This window comes from Bactrocera oleae, chromosome 2 (assembly GCF_042242935.1).
Source record: "Bactrocera oleae isolate idBacOlea1 chromosome 2, idBacOlea1, whole genome shotgun sequence".
NCBI classification, from domain to species: domain Eukaryota; kingdom Metazoa; phylum Arthropoda; class Insecta; order Diptera; family Tephritidae; genus Bactrocera; species Bactrocera oleae.
The window spans coordinates 36,152,015-36,170,246 of record NC_091536.1 but is presented as its reverse complement, the minus strand read 5'-3'; the positions used below and the strand labels follow the sequence as shown (position 1 = coordinate 36,170,246).

General features: G+C 38.9%; 1 protein-coding gene and 1 pseudogene across 1 annotated transcript in view; one reads left to right on the top strand and one right to left on the bottom strand.

Annotated features, from left to right (window-relative positions):
• The window catches only part of mRpS5 (mitochondrial ribosomal protein S5), a 101,450-nt gene extending 92,663 nt beyond the window's left edge, over positions 1–8,787 (bottom strand). Inside the window, exon 1 of the mRNA XM_014242275.3 lies at positions 8,581–8,787. Coding sequence (XP_014097750.1) covers positions 8,581–8,701 — 121 coding nt within the window. The 5' untranslated portion in view covers positions 8,702–8,787. The remainder of the gene's footprint in view (positions 1–8,580) is intronic.
• A 2,704-nt stretch (positions 8,788–11,491) lies between these two features.
• On the top strand, positions 11,492–14,959 carry LOC138857918 (uncharacterized; annotated as a pseudogene).
• Positions 14,960–18,232: the final 3,273 nt, after the last annotated feature.

Sequence of the window (18,232 nt, the reverse complement as noted above, 5' to 3'; positions counted from 1 at the left end):
CTGAGATAAAGTTAGAATGAAATAGTTCTCATTAGATGAAGTGTGTATCAATTTTAGTTTCCCACCAGAGGTAAGACAATATTGTTTAGCTCGTTCATCAGCTATACAAGCAGCACCACAGACATCTGGACGAACGAGTTTAATGTGTGTGTTCAAACAGCTATCATCGTGTACTTTTTTCAAATGAGCAATTTGTATGTGAATATTCTCGAAATTGCCTTTCCTTCATGCGCATACGCAAATTCATTTTCATATTTGTACACATATGTAGACACATACATATGTATGTCCCTCAATATGCTATTTGCAAAAAATTAAATAACGACCACGAATTCAGTCATAAGGCATGTGCGTCTGCTGCAAAACAAAATGCGTTCATTCATAACTCTGCGTCTCGCTCTTTTTTCCGTACGCCTGGTCAACCACAATTTGGTTTCATATGGAATTCGTACTCGGAAAGGATAAAGATGATAAAAATTATGGGTAAATAAAATGAAATGAATTTGTAATATTGAAGAAATCAACCAAAATTTCAATTTGTACAGCCACATTTGAAGAATTTGTCTAATGTTCCTTTCAGAAAGGAGAATAGGCAACATGGCCTATTAGCGACTTAAATTATTATTTTAATTTGTTTTATATTAGACACTATACATATATGTTATGGCATAAAATTATTAAAACTATATAAAGTTACCATTCATATTAAATCTTTAATTACTTCTATAAGTTCTAAGCACACACTGCATGTGATTTTATATGTTTACATGTTTATCATTATTTCAGTTTGTCGATTTAGCCAGATAATTAAAATATTTAATGTTCCCTTATTTATGCGTATTTACACGTATTATCACGCATACACACTTTCATAAATACACGTACGCTGATGGTTGCTTCTCCTTGCCCCGCAAAAACAATGTTCCAAGCTCTTCACTTTTGCTTTTTGGGAGAACAGCTAGAACGAAGCATGTGGAACGATCGAAGCCAAGGCCGTTCCCACGACAGTCGGGTCTACGTAACCGGAACGTACCCAGATTTTATCCGGTCAAGAACTGTCATCTCGGCAGAATTCTGCCGCTACAACAACAAAAACAGCATCGAAGACAAGGAGAGTCAGGGGCGCACTTTGCGTGAATAAAAACAATGGATATACCACCAAATATTAACAAATACCTTTATTGTTTAACTACTTGAAATGTGAAATGGAGGTGCCTCGTTTATGTACATTTATTGTCGTAAGTCATATTTAAGTTTAAAACTAATTAATATATTAAACTTCGTTTAATGCATCAATAAAAATGTACAGTTTTGTGAAATAAAATAGAAACTATGGTAACGGATTTCTCGATAAATCGTCTAACTATAACTCACTCTTGAGTTCGATCACTGGATTGTTAAATTAAAGTCCTAGTTTAATGCTATACACTTATCTTTATTTCTAATTCCAACAACTTAACTTATTGCTTGCTATTTGAGTTTATAACTCTTTGCTTATAGCTTAATTGCTCTTTACACGGCAACACCGTAATTACAACTGTCTGTGCTGCACAATCCTGCAGCCTTTATATAGTAGATCTTTAATATAACTTTGCCTCTAGTCTACTACAATTATGACTTAGTCGACGATATTTACCACTATAAAATTGTGTTACACGGCTGCCTTTCCAATTACTATCTCGCACGTTACTTTTCCGATAACTTGGTATCTTCTCTAGTTCTAGTACGCAAATTTGTCCCAGCTTGTGGTCTCACTTCTTTATTAACCAGATCAGATAGAATTATGGAATGTGATGCGCCCGTATACAGAAGCGAAAATGTGGGCAGCTGACGTTGCAGGAGCCGCCTAACTCCAAACGGCAGAGGGGCAACAATGCACAGGCGACCGGAGGACACCACCCCGCCCCGAACCCTCCTCGGCCAGTAGAGGAACAAGCGCAGATATGCGGATGGCTGTGCTGAATCTAAACTACCCGGCGGACACGCTGGGGTCGGAGAAGCTTACCGTGCTCTACGACCTACTCATGGAGAAGGTGTTCAGAGGGTATGGATACGCAGCCTTTTTCCATGGGGTATATTTGAAAGGAGGCATGCTGCAGATTGACTGCAACGATGATAGGACGATATTCCTCCCCAGGTGCGAGGGCAAACCGTACGAGTTTGCTCTCGGGATCATCAATAACCAGAAGATTGAGGATTCAGAGTGGAGGCTCAACCTCGGCATAGTCGACGAATCGTATAAATTCGTCCGGAGGGAGAGTTTCCGTCTGAACTATAGGTTCAGCTCGGAGGTTATGAGGACATGCAAGCCTAAAACGACCACCGATACAGGCTGATGCTGGTGGGTGAGATCGCTGCTCAACCCGGCGCTTGTACGTCCAAGTAGGCGGCAACTACTGAAACCATGGTGAAGGTCCCTACTCATAAGACGGGCGCACAGAAGGGGGGTGCTACCCTCCACGCAAGAACTTCTGGAAGGACTCACGGACCAGCGGGTGGCAACGCGGAGGACAAGGTGGATGAGGACCAGTTGCTCATGGAACCGATCCTGTAATGGGGCCACTCATGGAATGTGCCCAGGTGAACCTGCACCTCGGCCTCAGCAGTCATCGCGAGCAGGTTCACATCGGATGGTCTGGGCATACTGTTGATCCAGGAGCCACGGAACTATAAAGGAGAGGTCAGAGGCCTCAAAATGGGGTCGAACAAGCATAATCTGGGATCTCTCTAGTGAGAGACCTAGAACCTGCGTAGTAGTTAGGAGCGATATTGATTTCTTTTGTATTTCAGAGTTCTTAGCACAGGACTTGTTCGCTGTAGAAGCAAAAAACAACGAAGGAGCGGACTTCGTCCTGGCAGCGGCCTATTTTCCGGGGGAGACACCGACATCACCTCCAGAGTCGGCAATCTGGTGGAGTACTGCAGGAGGAATAAGCTGACCCTCATCCTAGGATGCGACGCCAAAGCCCACCATACGGAATGGGGCAGTCGGCAAACCTGGTGGAGTATTGCAGGAGGAATAAGCTGCACCCCGTCCTAGGATGCATTGTAAAGATGGGGTGCGAACCCACCTTTGTAACTATTGTCAGAACGGAGGTGGTGGACATCACTCTTCGCAATTGAGAGTGTCATCAGAACCCTCCATGTCAGATCACCGTATCATTAGATTCGCACTGGGGATAGAGATCAAGCAACTCTCTCCCAGGCACATCCCTAGAAACACGGACTGGGCCACTTTTAGGGACACGCGTGAAATTAATGTTAGTAGGAGGGGCAGCTGGATAGCAGTGCAACAGCTTCTGGATTAGAGAGCAGATTGTCTGCGCTAAACCAATCCATTATAGAGGCATATCACAGCAGCTGTCCCATAAAAACAACCACCAAGAGCCGCAGCTACTCCTGGTGGTCTAGTAAGCTCTCAGAACTAAGAAAAACGGTACGCAAACGGTTTAACAAAGCCAAGCGTACCGGGAACTGGGAGGACTACAGGTGCAGCCTAACTGCTTACAACAAGGACATTAGGACAGCAAAGCAGAAAAGCTTCCGGAAGTTCTGTGGAAGTGTCTCCTTAACACCAGAGGCAAAAAAGCTGCAAAAGGCCCTGGCTAGCAGCAAGACGGACACAGCATTATCAATTAAAAAATGGGATGGGGCCAGTACGTCCAGCGCAAAAGAAAGAGCCACGGTGCTTCTACTCGCGCATTTCCCAGACACAAATTGAGAAGACCTTATTCAACCCGTGGTCGAACGAAAGCCAGCTCGCTTAGATTGGTTAGTCGCAAAACAGCTCTTCACTGCAGACTTTATCAAGTGGGCTACGGCTTCTTTCGAAAAGTACAAGTCTTAGGGTGCGGAAGGCATCTTTCCAACATTTCTGAAGCAGGGGGAGCAGGTCTTACTGCCCCACCTTGTTCGGCTGATGAGGGATAGAATAGAATAGAATAGATTAATTTTGAGGTATGCACTGCGACCTATGGTCTATTGTGGCCTCCCCTAAGTCATATCGTATCATCTATGCCCAGCATGTTGATAAATTCCAAAATTCTGCTGGGTGCTAGTGAGGCGATACAATCCCTGTGTGGAAACATGGCTCCCAGGGCCTTGATTCTGCGTCTGCAGACTGCTGTGCAGTTCATCAGCAGATGTTCAGGGGTTTCCGGCTCTATGCCTATGTTGAATTATGGCTTTAAACGGTTTGAGGTCGTAACCCCCCTTTAGCAGCCTGGCATGGTGCATGTCCTGAAGTTGTTGCCAATGTGTCTCCCTGCCTGCTCTTTCCTCACTACGGAGGAGCACTTTAATGGTATGTGGACCAACCGCTATGAATGGTTCCGGTCCTACCATTTTTGAAGAGGCTGCAGAGCGGGCCAACTCGTCAGCCAGTTCGTTCCCGGCTATACCCCTATGGCCAGGCACCCAAATAAGGTGCACTCGGTTGCGCTCTGATAGGCTGTTCAGCCGTTCTATATACTCCAGCACTAGAAGTGATCTGACCTCATAGGCAGAGATCGCTTTTAGTGCCGCCTGACTATCGCTGAGTATAGCGATACTTTTATTGCGATAGTTGCGTTGGAGGTTTATCTCTACACACCGACTTATAGCAAAGACCTCGACTTGGAAAATGCTGGGGAAACTTCCCATGGAAATGGAGAGTTTGGTGCTTGGCCCAGCGACACCTGGTTGGGTTTTTTTTTTATTTATTTTGATTGCTTTCATTCGTTTGTGTAAAAATAAAATGCTTATTTAAAGCAAATATTTAAATAAATAATATAAAATAAATATGTAGAAACATTGTAGTAAAGTGTTAGTGTATAATAAGTGCATAATAAAGAAGAAAAGTTAACCAACCAAGAATTTTTAAAATAAATTTTGTGAAATTTCAACTTAAAATGCAAATATTTCAAAAACTACAATATAAGTTTCCGGCGGCAATAATTATATAGGTATATTCGGGATCTTGAGAATCTCCTCTATCCAATAATACCCCTCTTAACCCTGAAATCGTGGGATGCTAAACTAAAGCCGACCCATAATTATGGCCGACGGAAACTTATAATTTTCGAAATATTATCATTTGAAATTAAAAATTTTACAAATTTTATCTTGCAATTTTTCGATATATACCTAATTTGTCTTTTGTATTATGCACTTATTATTCATATTTATTTTTTTTTTGTATACCATCCCACGATTTCCGGGTTAAAATGGGTATAGTTAGAAATAAAAAATTCTCCAGAACAAAAAATTATAGCCGCCGGAAAATTATAGTTTGTATATGTAATATGACAACACTTATTATCTGTCAATATGGAACCCATTTGTTATTGTGCATAAAACAAAAATTGTGTAAAAATAAAATGCTTATTTTAAGCAATTAATAAAATAATTAATCTTTATATATATATTTCTTCTGTGCGTATGTATGTCACTGAACTCCTCCTAGACGGCTGGACCGATTTTGATGAAATTTTTTGTGTGAGTTCAAAGGGTGTCGAGGATGGTTTAAATTCCCAATTTGATCAACTAGATAATGTTTTAACAATGAATTTATTTATTTTTTAAATTGTTGTTGACCTCTGACATAGAATTTCGGGAGACTGCGCTGCAGTTGTGTCAGATATTCAAAAGTATATTTGACTTGCAGTTGCGAATGGTAGATGGCGCTGAGGTAATATTCTAAGATAGCATAAGGGGCATTTATAAATTATGAAAGGCGTTTAGAGAGAGGGGTGTTTATGAATCTTATAACTTCTTACCATGGGCAGGGAGGGTAGTGAACTTTGTATTACGTAAGATTTTAAATTTAAAAGTTCATATCTTTTGCGGTTGGCGTTATAGAATAGCGCCATCTGTATTTCATATATTTAACTTGATATTGAAACAGATACAAATCTATTATTCTGCACATGCTACTGATCGGTCGAATTTGGATAAGTGTACATGTAATTACGTTAGATATTAAAATAACGGGTCGGCTTTAGAATAACGTCCCACGCTTTCGGGGATAAAATGGGTATGGGCGGATAGAGGAGATCCTCCAGATCAAGAATATATATAGATATAGCCGCGGGAAACTTATAGTTTTCGAGGTATTTACGTTTAAAGTTGAAAATTTCAACTATTTAAAGTACGTATTTTTGCGATTTAAAATGAATTATACACTTATATTTTTCACTTTTATATTCACTAACACTTGACCAATTAGTTTTTAGAAATTTTTTTTATATTAGATGCTGCAATAATAGCTTTATTTCAATATTTAAATCATTCTTCAATTTTATTAATTTTGACAATAACAAAATGGTTGTGAATGTCAAAACATCAGTGTTGCCATACTAATATATTTTGTAAACGAAGAAAAATAAAATAAACAGAGAGATTGTACCCTAGATACAGGAAACAACGCAAAAAGAATTTCTGCGCATAAAAACTTTGGTACACCCCGGTGTCGGATCGACCAGGGTTATTTTTTTTTGAAGCGCGGCCGAAGTCCGCCAACGCAAAAAGGAGTTCTGCGCAAAAAAACCTTGATACACCCTATGTTGGACCGACCAGCGTTATTTTTTTAAAGCGCGGCCGTAGGCCGCCAACGCAAAAAGGAGTTCTGCGCAAAAAAACCTTGATACACCCCGGTGTTGGACCGACCAGGGTTATTTTTTTAAAGCGCAAAAAGAAGTTCTGCGCGAAAAATATTTTGATACACGCCGGTGTTGGACCGACCAGAGTTATTTATTTTTGAAGCGCGGCCAAAAGGCCGCCAACGCAAAAAGAAGTTCTACAAGAAAAAAGTAATATTGTCATAGAGGGTATAACATAATACTTAACATCAATGCTTTGTAATAGTTTATTTCTCTAGATTTTGGATTACTGTATTTGGGGTATTATCTGTTTTAATTTCTTTCAGTTCAATTACAAAAGATGTCGATATGGTAACACTGGTTATTTGAAATTTCGCAACCCTTTTGTTATTGTCAGAATTGCCTATCTAAGCAAAACCGAGTACACCTTATTTGGGTGCCTGGCCATAGGAGTATAGCTGGGAACGAACTAGCTGACGAATTAGCCCGCTCTGCAGCCTCTACAAAAATGGTAGGGCCGGAACCATACATAGCGGTTGGTCCTCATACCATCAAAGAGCTCCTCCGAAGGGAGGAAAGAGCAAGCAGGGAGATACATTGGCAACAACTTCAGGGCATGCACCATGCCAGACTGCTATTGGGGGGTTACGACCTCAAGCGGTTTAAAGCCATAATTAATCTCCCCAGAAACAAGTTCCGGCTACTGGCAGCGTTCTACACCGGCCATTGCAGGCTCAAGAAGCACCTCTTTAACATGGGCATAGCCTCTTCTGCAAACTGCCGGTTCTGCGACATAGAGCCGGAAACCCCTGAGCATCTGCTGATGAACTGCACAGCAGTCTGCAGACGCAGAATCAAGGCCCTGGGATCCATGTTTCCACACAGGGATCGTATCGCCTCACTAGCACCCAGCAGAATTTTGGAATTTATCAACATGCTGGGCCTAGATGATACGATATGACTTAGGGGAGGGCACAATAGACCATAGGTCGCGGTGCATACCTCGAAACTAATCTAATCTAATCTAATTGTCAGAATTAATAGAATTTAACAATAATTCAATTATTGAATTAAACTATTTTTGCACTATATAATTTAAAATAAATGTGTACAAACGAATTAGTGAAGTGTTAGTGGATATAAAAGTGGAAAATATAAGTGTATAACTCATTCGAAATGGGAAAAATGCGTACTTTAAATAGTCGAAATTTTGAACTTTAAACCCAAATATCTCGAAAACTATAAGTTTCCCGCGGCTATATCTGTATATATTCTTGATCTGGAGGATCTCCTCTATCCGCCCATTCCCATTTTATCCCCGAAAGCGTGGGACGTTATACTAAAGTTTTCCCATTTTCGAATTAACGACGTGTGTACAGGACAGTCTGTCGGGTCTACTAGTATAAAATAAATATGTAGAAACATTGTAATGAAGCATAAGTTTAAAATAGGTACATAATATAAAAGAAAAATTAACTATAAATTGAGAGTAAGATAAAATTTGTAAAACTATCAATTTAAAATTCAAATATCGCGAAAACTATAAGTTTCCGGCGTCTATATATTATTTATCTCCCCTAACTATACCCTTCTTAACCCTGAAACCGTGGGATGGTTTAATAAAGTTTCCCCAACAAATGTTTCAAAGATTTTAAATTGGCTGCAAATTTGGAGAATTGTCTCAATAACTCATATTTTTATACATCCCGAAATTAGTGAATTCTATTCTAAATCCCAACCTTCAGATATTCAAATGTCCAGAAAAACACATTTCAGCACAATGGTTTAATTACATAAGAATAATTGCTCGAAAACTTGCTTCCTCTAACAAAAATAACTTATAGTCGTTACTAAGGCTAAGATATTTCAATTTTATTTAATTATTGTGTTAGCATTAATTTCAAATTATTATTGTGGAAAAGTAACCTTATACTTATATTGCAAACATGCTTCAGCAGTATTCACAAGATATGATAAGCTTTATTTTACAATAAGAACTTACGCTTGTTATAAAAACTTGTATATCGAATGATATTCGGCGTCACTTCCTTGTGTGGAGCCAAAATATGTCTAAGGAAATTGTTATACCTTGAAGCTACACTTTTACCGAAAACCCAAACCATTTTTCTTAAACAAGTAGAAACAAGTTGTGGAGATTGAAATCTATCGATAACGTCCCAATCAACGATACTGTGACGAACTCGGATGATAGAACAAAATCGAATCAACGATAAGCTGCTAGAAGCAAAAGTTAGCGAATTCGTAGTTGCCAGAATGTTCTAGAAGCAATGTTTTGTTACAGATTTACTATATAAAGGCTGCCGGACTGTGCAGCAAACACAGTTCTAGTTAGAGTGTTGTCGTGATAAGAGCAATCAAGCTATAAGCAAGTTGGAATTAGAAATAAAGATAAGTGTGCAGCCACTAAATTGGGACTTTTATTTAACAATCCAGAGATCGAACTCAAGAGTAAGTTACAGGTAGACGATTTATCGAGAAATCCGTTACAATTGGTGTCAGAAGTGGGATTGTCAAATAAATTCCCAAGGAGATAATTATTTAAAAATGGCCAAGTTTAACGATCTGAAGATTCCACAACTGAAAAAGGAGCTGGAGCAAGTGGGTTGGCGACAAATGGATTAAAAACTGAATTACAATCACGGTTGAGAGAGGCCATGGAGGCGGAAAACATTAATGTTGAGGAATATGTCTTTCACATGGAATTAGAAGAAGAGACAACAAAGATAGAAGAAAGGGAAGAGGCTCAATGCTCGTCAAAGATGGTGGACATAAACATGGTTTTTGCCGCAATATCGCAAATATCAACGCAAATGTCGACACAATTTAAAGAGCAAGAAACGCGATGGTCAACGCATTTGAAAGAGCTGTTCGCAGCGCAACATGCACGTTTTTCAGCACAGTTGTCAGCACCGAAAGAGCTCGACGTGCATATGTCAGCGCAGGTATCCTCACAGTTGGAAGAGGAGGAAGCATGTGAAAAAGGATCTTCACAGTATGAAGAGCAAGAACCTTGTATACCAGCAAAAGTGTCCTCACAGTCGGAAGAGGAGGAAGCGTGTGTACCAGTACAAGGGTCCTCACAGTCGAAAGAGCTGGAACTGCGTATTTCAGGGCAGGTGTTCCCACAGTTGGAAGAGGAGGAAGCGTGTGAACCAATAAAAGGTTCCTCACAGTTAGAAGAGAAAAAAGCTTGGATACCAGCACAAGTGTCCTTACAGTTGGAAGAGCAGGAAGCGTGTATACCATCACAGGTGGAAGATCAGCATAAAATTGAACCTGAAACGGATGACTCTGTTCAAGAAGATCCAGAATTGGAAGGTGCATTACATAAGGTGGAGTTGAACCAATGTACAACGATTTGAGAAATAACTACAGGAAGACCAGTCACAAAATCATATTGGGCAGAACGGAGCAGTTTAAAGTTAGTGTATGGCTGCTTGCATCGAGTATGGAAAAGCGAAAATGAGCAACCCTTCCGAGTACTTATGGTTGTTCCAAGGGTTGGAATTCCTGATGTTTTTAACGTGCAGTACAAATGTCCAAGAGGAGGGCACTTGAGAGACATGAAATCCTTGGAGCATTTGAAGCAAAGGTTTTATTGGACTGAATGTCAATCAGCTATAGAAAGGATTGCGAAATATGCTGAGAACATTGTAGCTAAAGGATCAATGTCCAAGAGTCATGGGCAGATGAAACAGCACAACTCGCGTGCGCCAGTTGAGAAAATAGGCGTGTATGAAGATGGTCCATTCCCCACCAATAAATTAGGAAATAATCATGTTTTGGTAGTCAAGGATCATTTCAATGAATGGCCACAAGTATACACAATTCCTAACCAAGAGACTGAACCAGTGGCGGAGGCATTCATCAACAAGTGGGTAACGAGATTCGGTGTTCCAATGGAGTTACGTTCTGATCAAGAATGGAATCTCGAGTCAGTTTTAAGTCAAGGGATGTACCAGAAACTGAGTATCCGGAAAACGGATGGAATTATTGTAACTCCAAGAAGAGAAGGACGGCTAACGATGTCAGCACCAGCCTAGAAGACGAGATGGGGGACATAAAAGCTTTGTGTTTGGTATCGCAAATATGTCTAATCGGGACGATCAGACTTAGATGGAGGGCAGTGTGACGAACACGGATGATAGAACAAAATCGAATCAACGATAAACTGCCAGAAGCAACTAGTACCGGCAGCCCTTATATAGTAAATTTTTAACAAAAGTTCGCTACTAGAACATTCTGGCAACTACGCTGTTTAGTTGCTTCTGGCAGTTTATCGTCAATTCTGATTTGTTCTGGTACTCGTGTTCGCCACAATACATTATACCTAATACCAAACCGGACGTTACACCATTAAGAAATCGCTTTCAGGTTGCAATCCACTGGAACTTTTCTACTTGCGCACTTTCACTTTTCCAATTTGAAATGTGTCTCGGAAGTTAAGTGTACTAAAAACAGTCAGAATTTATTTTGTGTCGCGATCTGATGGTATGGACGAATATCGGAGATCGTCGAACTCCTTTCCGCACTGGCGGCCTTCGGCCGCGCTTTTAATAAATAACCCTGGTCGGTCCAAAACCGTGGTGTTCATAACTCAATCGCGTCAAACTCCCTTTCGCTGCTCTCAACCTCAATGATACTTTTCATTACGATGCAGAGCATGTGTAATTATTAATATCACAATTAAAGTGCACTAACATTGATATTTTATTAAAATATTTCATTACAGAAACGTTTATGAAGGAGAGGAGTAAATACACCAAAAAACTTGAATATGTGATTTAAAAAAAAAAAAAATAAAACTATTAATTTAAATGTATCACAATTTTTTTTAATGCATTTTTATAAAAAAAAAAAACGATTTATTTTTTGATATTTTTTTTTTTTAATTAAAAAATTCTCTTTCCGCTTTCGGATTTGTAATCTACGCGTAAAAATAAGACGATTTAAAAAAGAAAAATTCATTTTTGAGGCCTTCTTAGTTGGGGACCTAAACTATACATTTACCAAATATAAATATGGATTCTGTTGCGTTGTGATAAAAATATACAAAAAATTAACGAGTTGAGCGTATAATATAATCATAAGAGACAATTCTAATGTAATAAGTCTTATTGAAATAAGGTCAGTTTAAATGATAGAATGTAATGCTAGTTTTTAAACTTGTTTGTGCTTTTAAATATAGTTTTCTGTAAGGCTTCCGCTAAGCAAGGAATCATTCAAATATGTGTTGATTGAACAAGTTACAACTTGTACGGACCATCATTATTGTGCTCGACGCGTAGGGTATTGTTTTGATTCCGATTGCTTAGTTTGAATTTGACTACAGCCGATGAAGAGTGGTGCGTGCGCCTAGCGTGTGTTCATTGTTTACTGTTTATTCATTGTGTATTACGTAGATATACGTACCTAGTAATGTCGTCACAAGCTCAAAAGCGAAAGCACAAAACACTGACAATTCAAGAAAAATGTGATACTTTAGACCGCCTAAATCGTAATGAATCTTTCAGTAGTTTAGCAAGTGAATACGGGGTAGGCCGATCTACAATTTATGACATTAAAAAAAACCACGAGAAGATTAAACAGTTTGTGTCAAATACTGACTGTGGGCCAGGCAAGAGACAGACACTCAAGAAAGCTGAACATCCAGAAGTGGAAGAAGCTTTATACATGTGGTTTCTTCAGGAAAGAAATAGGTATGCGCCCATTTCGGGATCCATGTTGGCAATGAAAGCTAAATATTTTTATTAAAAAATAACAAAAAAAGATGATTTTGTGGCTAGTAAGGGATGGCTAGAACGTTTCAAAAGTTGTCATGGCATACGTTTAATGACCATAACAGGAGAGAAACTTTCTAATGATGCCACCTCCATAGAGCCATTTAAATTAAGATTTTTGCAAAAGGTGAAAGATTTAAATCTTAACCCGTCACAGGTGTATAATGCAGACGAATCAGGGCTTTTTTGGCGTTTGTTACCTAATAAAACTTTTGGTTCCTACACTGAAAAATCGGTACCTGGACGAAAAGTAAGTAAAGAACGTGTAACCATACTACCATGTGCTAACGCTGCGACACACACGCTAAAGATGGTGGTCGTTGTAAAATCGAATAAACCACGTGCATTCAAAAACATTGATTTACCTGTACACTATTATGGACAAAAAAGTGCGTGGATGACAAAAGATCTTTTCAAAAAGTGGTTTGATGAATGTTTCGTACCAGAAGTTAGAAAATGGTTGAAAGATCATAATTTTTCTCAAAAAGCGTTATTGCTTCTTGATAACGCTCCCGGTCATCCGTCTGAAGAAGAACTGACAACTAATGATAAATGTATCACTGCGATGTTTCTTCCGCCAACAGCACATAATTCAGTTTGTAAAGCAAGATTATAAGAAAAACCTACTTCTAAAAGCCGTATCAAAAGACCAGCCAATAGAAAATACGTTAAAAGAATTTAACATGAAAGACTTGGTTTTTACTCTTTGTCAATCGTGGAATGCATTACCTTCATCAACTATTACATCGTCTTGGAAAAAGTTATGGCCAGATATAGTCGCCAATCCTACCAACGATCCACAAATCAGTGTAACTTCGGAATTAATAGAGCAAATTACTGCTGAAACCCAAATAAGTCCGGAAAATTTGGAAACCTGGTGCCGTGGAATGGATAAAGAGGAAAATATTTTTTATGAAATGTCTGACGAAGAGATTATAAAAGAGATTTCTACACCAATAAATCAGGAAGATGATGACGAAGTAATTGCAACTACTCCGCCAGTGAAAGTACAAGATGCAATGAATGCCTTTGAGCTGGGTTTGCAATGGGCTGAAGAAAATGGTGCATCCTACAACGAACTTCTACTTTTGAGAAGACTGAGGGACTAAGCTTTATTCTCGCGTTTCAACAATGTGAAACAAAAACAAAATTGATGAATATTTGCATGCTTCTTAAATTACATACATAAATGTAGTTGATTCATAGTTTTTGATTATTTTAGTATGTATGTACATTTGTTTGTACAACATTATTTCCTAACGTAAAGTTATTGCATATTTTTGTACGTTTTATAGCATTAATGACGTTAATTTTATAATAAAACGTAAGCTCTCTATTGTGCTGTTTAATTTACTAAATTTGACATAATGTACATAATGAAGTATGTATGATTTGTACTTCAGAGTACATTACATATATGTATTTATTATAAAGAATCATCATTGGATTTATAATTTGTCGGATTACAAGGTACTCTTTTGTAAAAAAAAATCGGACTATAGGGGGTCTTAGGCAGTACTCTACAATCCGACAAATTCGATAGTTCGACACTGCCCTGCAAAATGATTGTCGGACTACCGGGGGTCCACTGTATATCGAATTCCTGGAGTAATTGGAGTGGTAGATAGTAGTCACATCCAAATAAAACGACCGGCAGTTAATGACCATTTATATTTCAGTAAGAATTTAAAGCATAGTACATACGCTATGGTGGTAAGACAATATTTTTTTAAATTTATCTTTGTTTTTTATAAATTTTGTTTTACAAACATAGATATGTGATCATAAGCTGATTATAAAGCTGTTAACGGACGATTTGCAGGAACGTGCCATGATTCACATGTGTGGAATTTGTGAAGCGAGCGTGAACATTTAACAAGCAACTATGAGAATGGGGAAATAGGAGTTCGCATTATTGGTGAGAATATACCAATATTCGTTAATATAATTGATAGCTATAATATGCTTTCATTATTTTGTTTACTAAATTTTTTTCTTATAGGCGACTCTAAATATTCGCTTGAAACTTAGATTTTAATTCCAAATAAAATTGCTCCTAAAAACTATGCTAAAAGTCATTACAATACAAAATTTTCAAATCAAGATCTATTATTGAAATGTGTATTTGGAGTATTGAAAGCGCGGTTTCGATGCCTATTAACTGCTAGAGAACTACATTACGCCCCCGAAAAAGTGGTGCAAATACTAAACGTATGCTGTGCTCTTCACAATATTTATACCATTTTTAATGTGGTATCACCTCCCAATATACCAACAGAAGTTGATACTCCTTATACTGAAACCACAAAATGTGTGAATTAAATCAATATTGCCAAACGTTTAAGGAATGAAATAAAAAACAGTATGACTATTCTTTTGGTGAAAAATATTTTGATACACCGAAAAGACCTTGTTACATCCCGGTGTTGGACCGACAAGGGTTATTTTTTTTGAAGGGCGGCCGAAGGCCGCCAACGCAAAAAGAAGTTCTACAAGAAAAAGTAATATTGTCATAGAGGGTATAACGTAATACTTAACATCAATGCTCTGTAATAGTTTATTTCTCTAAGTTTTGGATTCCTGTATATGGGGTATTATCTGTTTTAATTTCTTTCAGTTCAATTAAAAAAGATGTCGATAAGGTAACACTGGTTATTTGACATTTTGCAACCCCTTTGTTATTGTCAGAATTAATAGAATTTAACATTAATTTAATTATTGAATTAAACTATTTTTGCACTATGTAATGTAAAATAAATGTGTACAAACGAATTAGTGAAGTGTTAGTGGATATAAAAGTGGAAAATATAAGTGTATAATTCATTTGAAATCGAAAAAATGCGTACTTTAAATAGTTGAAATTTTCAACTTTGAACGTAAATATCTCGAAAAGAGATAAAGAAACTCATCACTGTTGATACAATTCATTTCATACTATTATTAATTTTAATGGCCAATTGCTTTGCGTTTTCACGGACAATATTACCAGATATTACAGCGCCTGATCGTATAGAAGATTTCACAACTGAAAAAAGAGTTGGAGCAACGTGATTTGGCAATAAATGGAGTAAAGGCCGACCTACAGTCATGGTTACGAGGGGTCTTGCAAGCAGGAAACGTTAATGTTGACAAATATGTGTTTCAATTGGAATTAGAGAAAGAAACAATGAGAATACAGATAAAGGAAGAGACTCCATGTTCAAAAGAGGTTGTTTTGGCTGCGCAAATGTCCCAAAGAGCAGTTCGCAGCGCAAAATGAACGTATATCACAGATGTTATCAAAGCAGTGGTTCGTAGTGAAAGATGCACGTATATCAGCACAAGAGCCCTCACAGTCGAAAGAACTCGACGTGTCAACTCAGGTGTCCTCACATTCGGAAGAGGAGGAAGCTTGCATACCAGCACAATTGTCCTCACAGTTGGATGACCATGAAGCATGTGAACCAGTAAAAGGGTCCTTATAGCTAGAAGAGCAAGAATCTTGTATGAACCAGTGGTACAAGGGTCCTCACAGTAGGAATAGCAGGGAGCGTGTATCTCAGTACAAGGGTCCTCACAGTCGGGAGAACACGTAACGTGTATACCAGCACAGGTGAAAGAGCAGGATAAAATTAAAGCTGAAACGGATGACTCTTTGTAAGAAGATCCAGAATTGCAAGGTGTAATGCATGAAGTGGAGTGGAACAAATGTACAACGTGTGGAGAAATAACTACAGGAAGGCCCGTCGCAAAAGCATATTGGGCAGAGCGGAGCAGTGTACAGTTGGTGTGTGGCTACTTGCATCGAGTATGGAAAAGCGAAAATAGGCAAACCTCCCGAGTAATAATGGCTGTTCCAAAGGTTAGAATTCCTAACGTACTTAACGTGCAGTACAAAGGTCCAAGAGGAGGGCACTTGAGAATCACGAAACCCTTGGAGAAATTGAAGCAAAGGTTTTATTGGACTGGTTGTCGTCAATCAGTTATGGAGAGGATTGCGAAATATGCTGAGTACATTGTAGCTCAAAGATCAAGGTCCAGGAGTCATGGCCAGAGAAAACAGTAAAATTTGGGTGCGCCAGTTGAGCAAATAGGCGTGGATGAAGATGGTCCATTTCCCACGAATAAATAAGGAAATAGTCATGTCTTGGTATGCAAGGACTATTTCAACGAATGGCCAGAAATATAAACAATTCCTAATCAAGATGCTGAAACAGTGGCACACACATTCATCAACAAGTGGGAAACGAGATTCGGTGTTAGAATAGAGTTACATTCTGATCAAGAATGGAATCTCGAGTCAGCTTTAAGTCAAGGGATGTTTCAGAAACTGGGTATCCGGAAAACGGATGGAATGAACTCCAAGAAGAGAAGGACAGCTATGGAAGTTAACGCCAGCTTAGAAGACGGGGGATGGGGATTATAAATGTTTTGTGGTTGGTACCGAAAATCACATATATAATGTCTTCTTTGGCCTCAGCTTTTGAGCAACGTCTGCATTCCAGATTACAGGGACGGCGGGACATGGCATCAGCATTGCTATGACTTTTACTTTTGCGATGTTCTATAGAGAAGTCGTAATTTTGGAGTCTCTCTCTTAATGCTGCATGATCTGTTCTCACCCGAAATCTCTGGCCATAAAGATACTTATGAAAATGTTTGATGCACTTCACCAACTCCAGTAATTCTTTCCGAGTAACACAATAATTTCTCTCTGGCTTGCTTATGGTCTGGCTGTAATACGCAACCACTTTCTCATGGCCATCAATGACTTGTGATAGAACGCCTCCTACTGTAAACCCACTAGCATCCGTATCCAAAATAAACGTTGATCGTGGGACCGGGTATGCCAACATTGAAGCAGTACTTAACCGTTTCTTCAGAGTTTGGAAAGCCACTTCCTCTTCTTTATTCCATTCAAAAACTCTGTTCTTTTTCGTGAGTTCTTGGAGGCTACTAGCTACGCTGGCAAATTACAAATGTACTCCGTTGTCACTTTGTGTCCTAAGTAGCTTACTTCCTTTTTGAAAAGGGAACATTTCTTTGGACTCAGCTTCAGACCAGCGCTAGCTATCCGTTGGAAAACCTCTTCCAAGTTCTTAAGGTGTTCATCGAAGCTTTTACCCAACACGATGATATCGTCGAGGTATACCGAACAGGTCTTCCAATGTAATCCTTTTATTACCTGGTCCATAAGTCTCTCAAAAGTAGCAGGAGCATTACATAATGCAAAGGGCATTACGGTAAATTGCCATAGACCATCTCCAACGCTGAAAGCCGTCTTTTCTTTGTCTTCTTCGATTACCTCCACTTGCCAATAAATTTTTAAATCAAGTGTTGAGAACCATTTTGTGCGTGATAACGAGTCCAGTTTGTCATCGATTCTAGGTAGTGGATAACTGTCTTTCTTCGTTACATCATTCAACCTTCTATAGTCCACACAAAATCTCATGTTGCCATCTTTCTTCTTCACAAGTACTACAGGTGAGCTTCACGGACTCTCTGATGGTTCGATTACGCCGCTTTCGCTCATTTCACTTATGGTTTGGCTTACAACTTCACGTTTTGCTAAAGGAACGCTCCGAGGAGCCTGGCGGATTGGTCTTGCATCACCTGTGTTAATAAAATGTTTCACAACTTTGGTTCTTCCTGGTTTGGCATCGTCTTTATCAAATATGGATGAGTATCTGAGAAGAAGTTGTTTAGCCGTAGTTTGATAGTTTGGCTCTAGTTCCTCGGTCCATGCGTTTATTTCGCTCGATATATCGTTTTCACCCATGGAATCTTCCTCAAGACCTATTTCGCAATTTATCACGGCCTCAATCTCTTGACACTGCCCTAATACAGCTCCTTTGGAGAGTTTGATTGGTAACT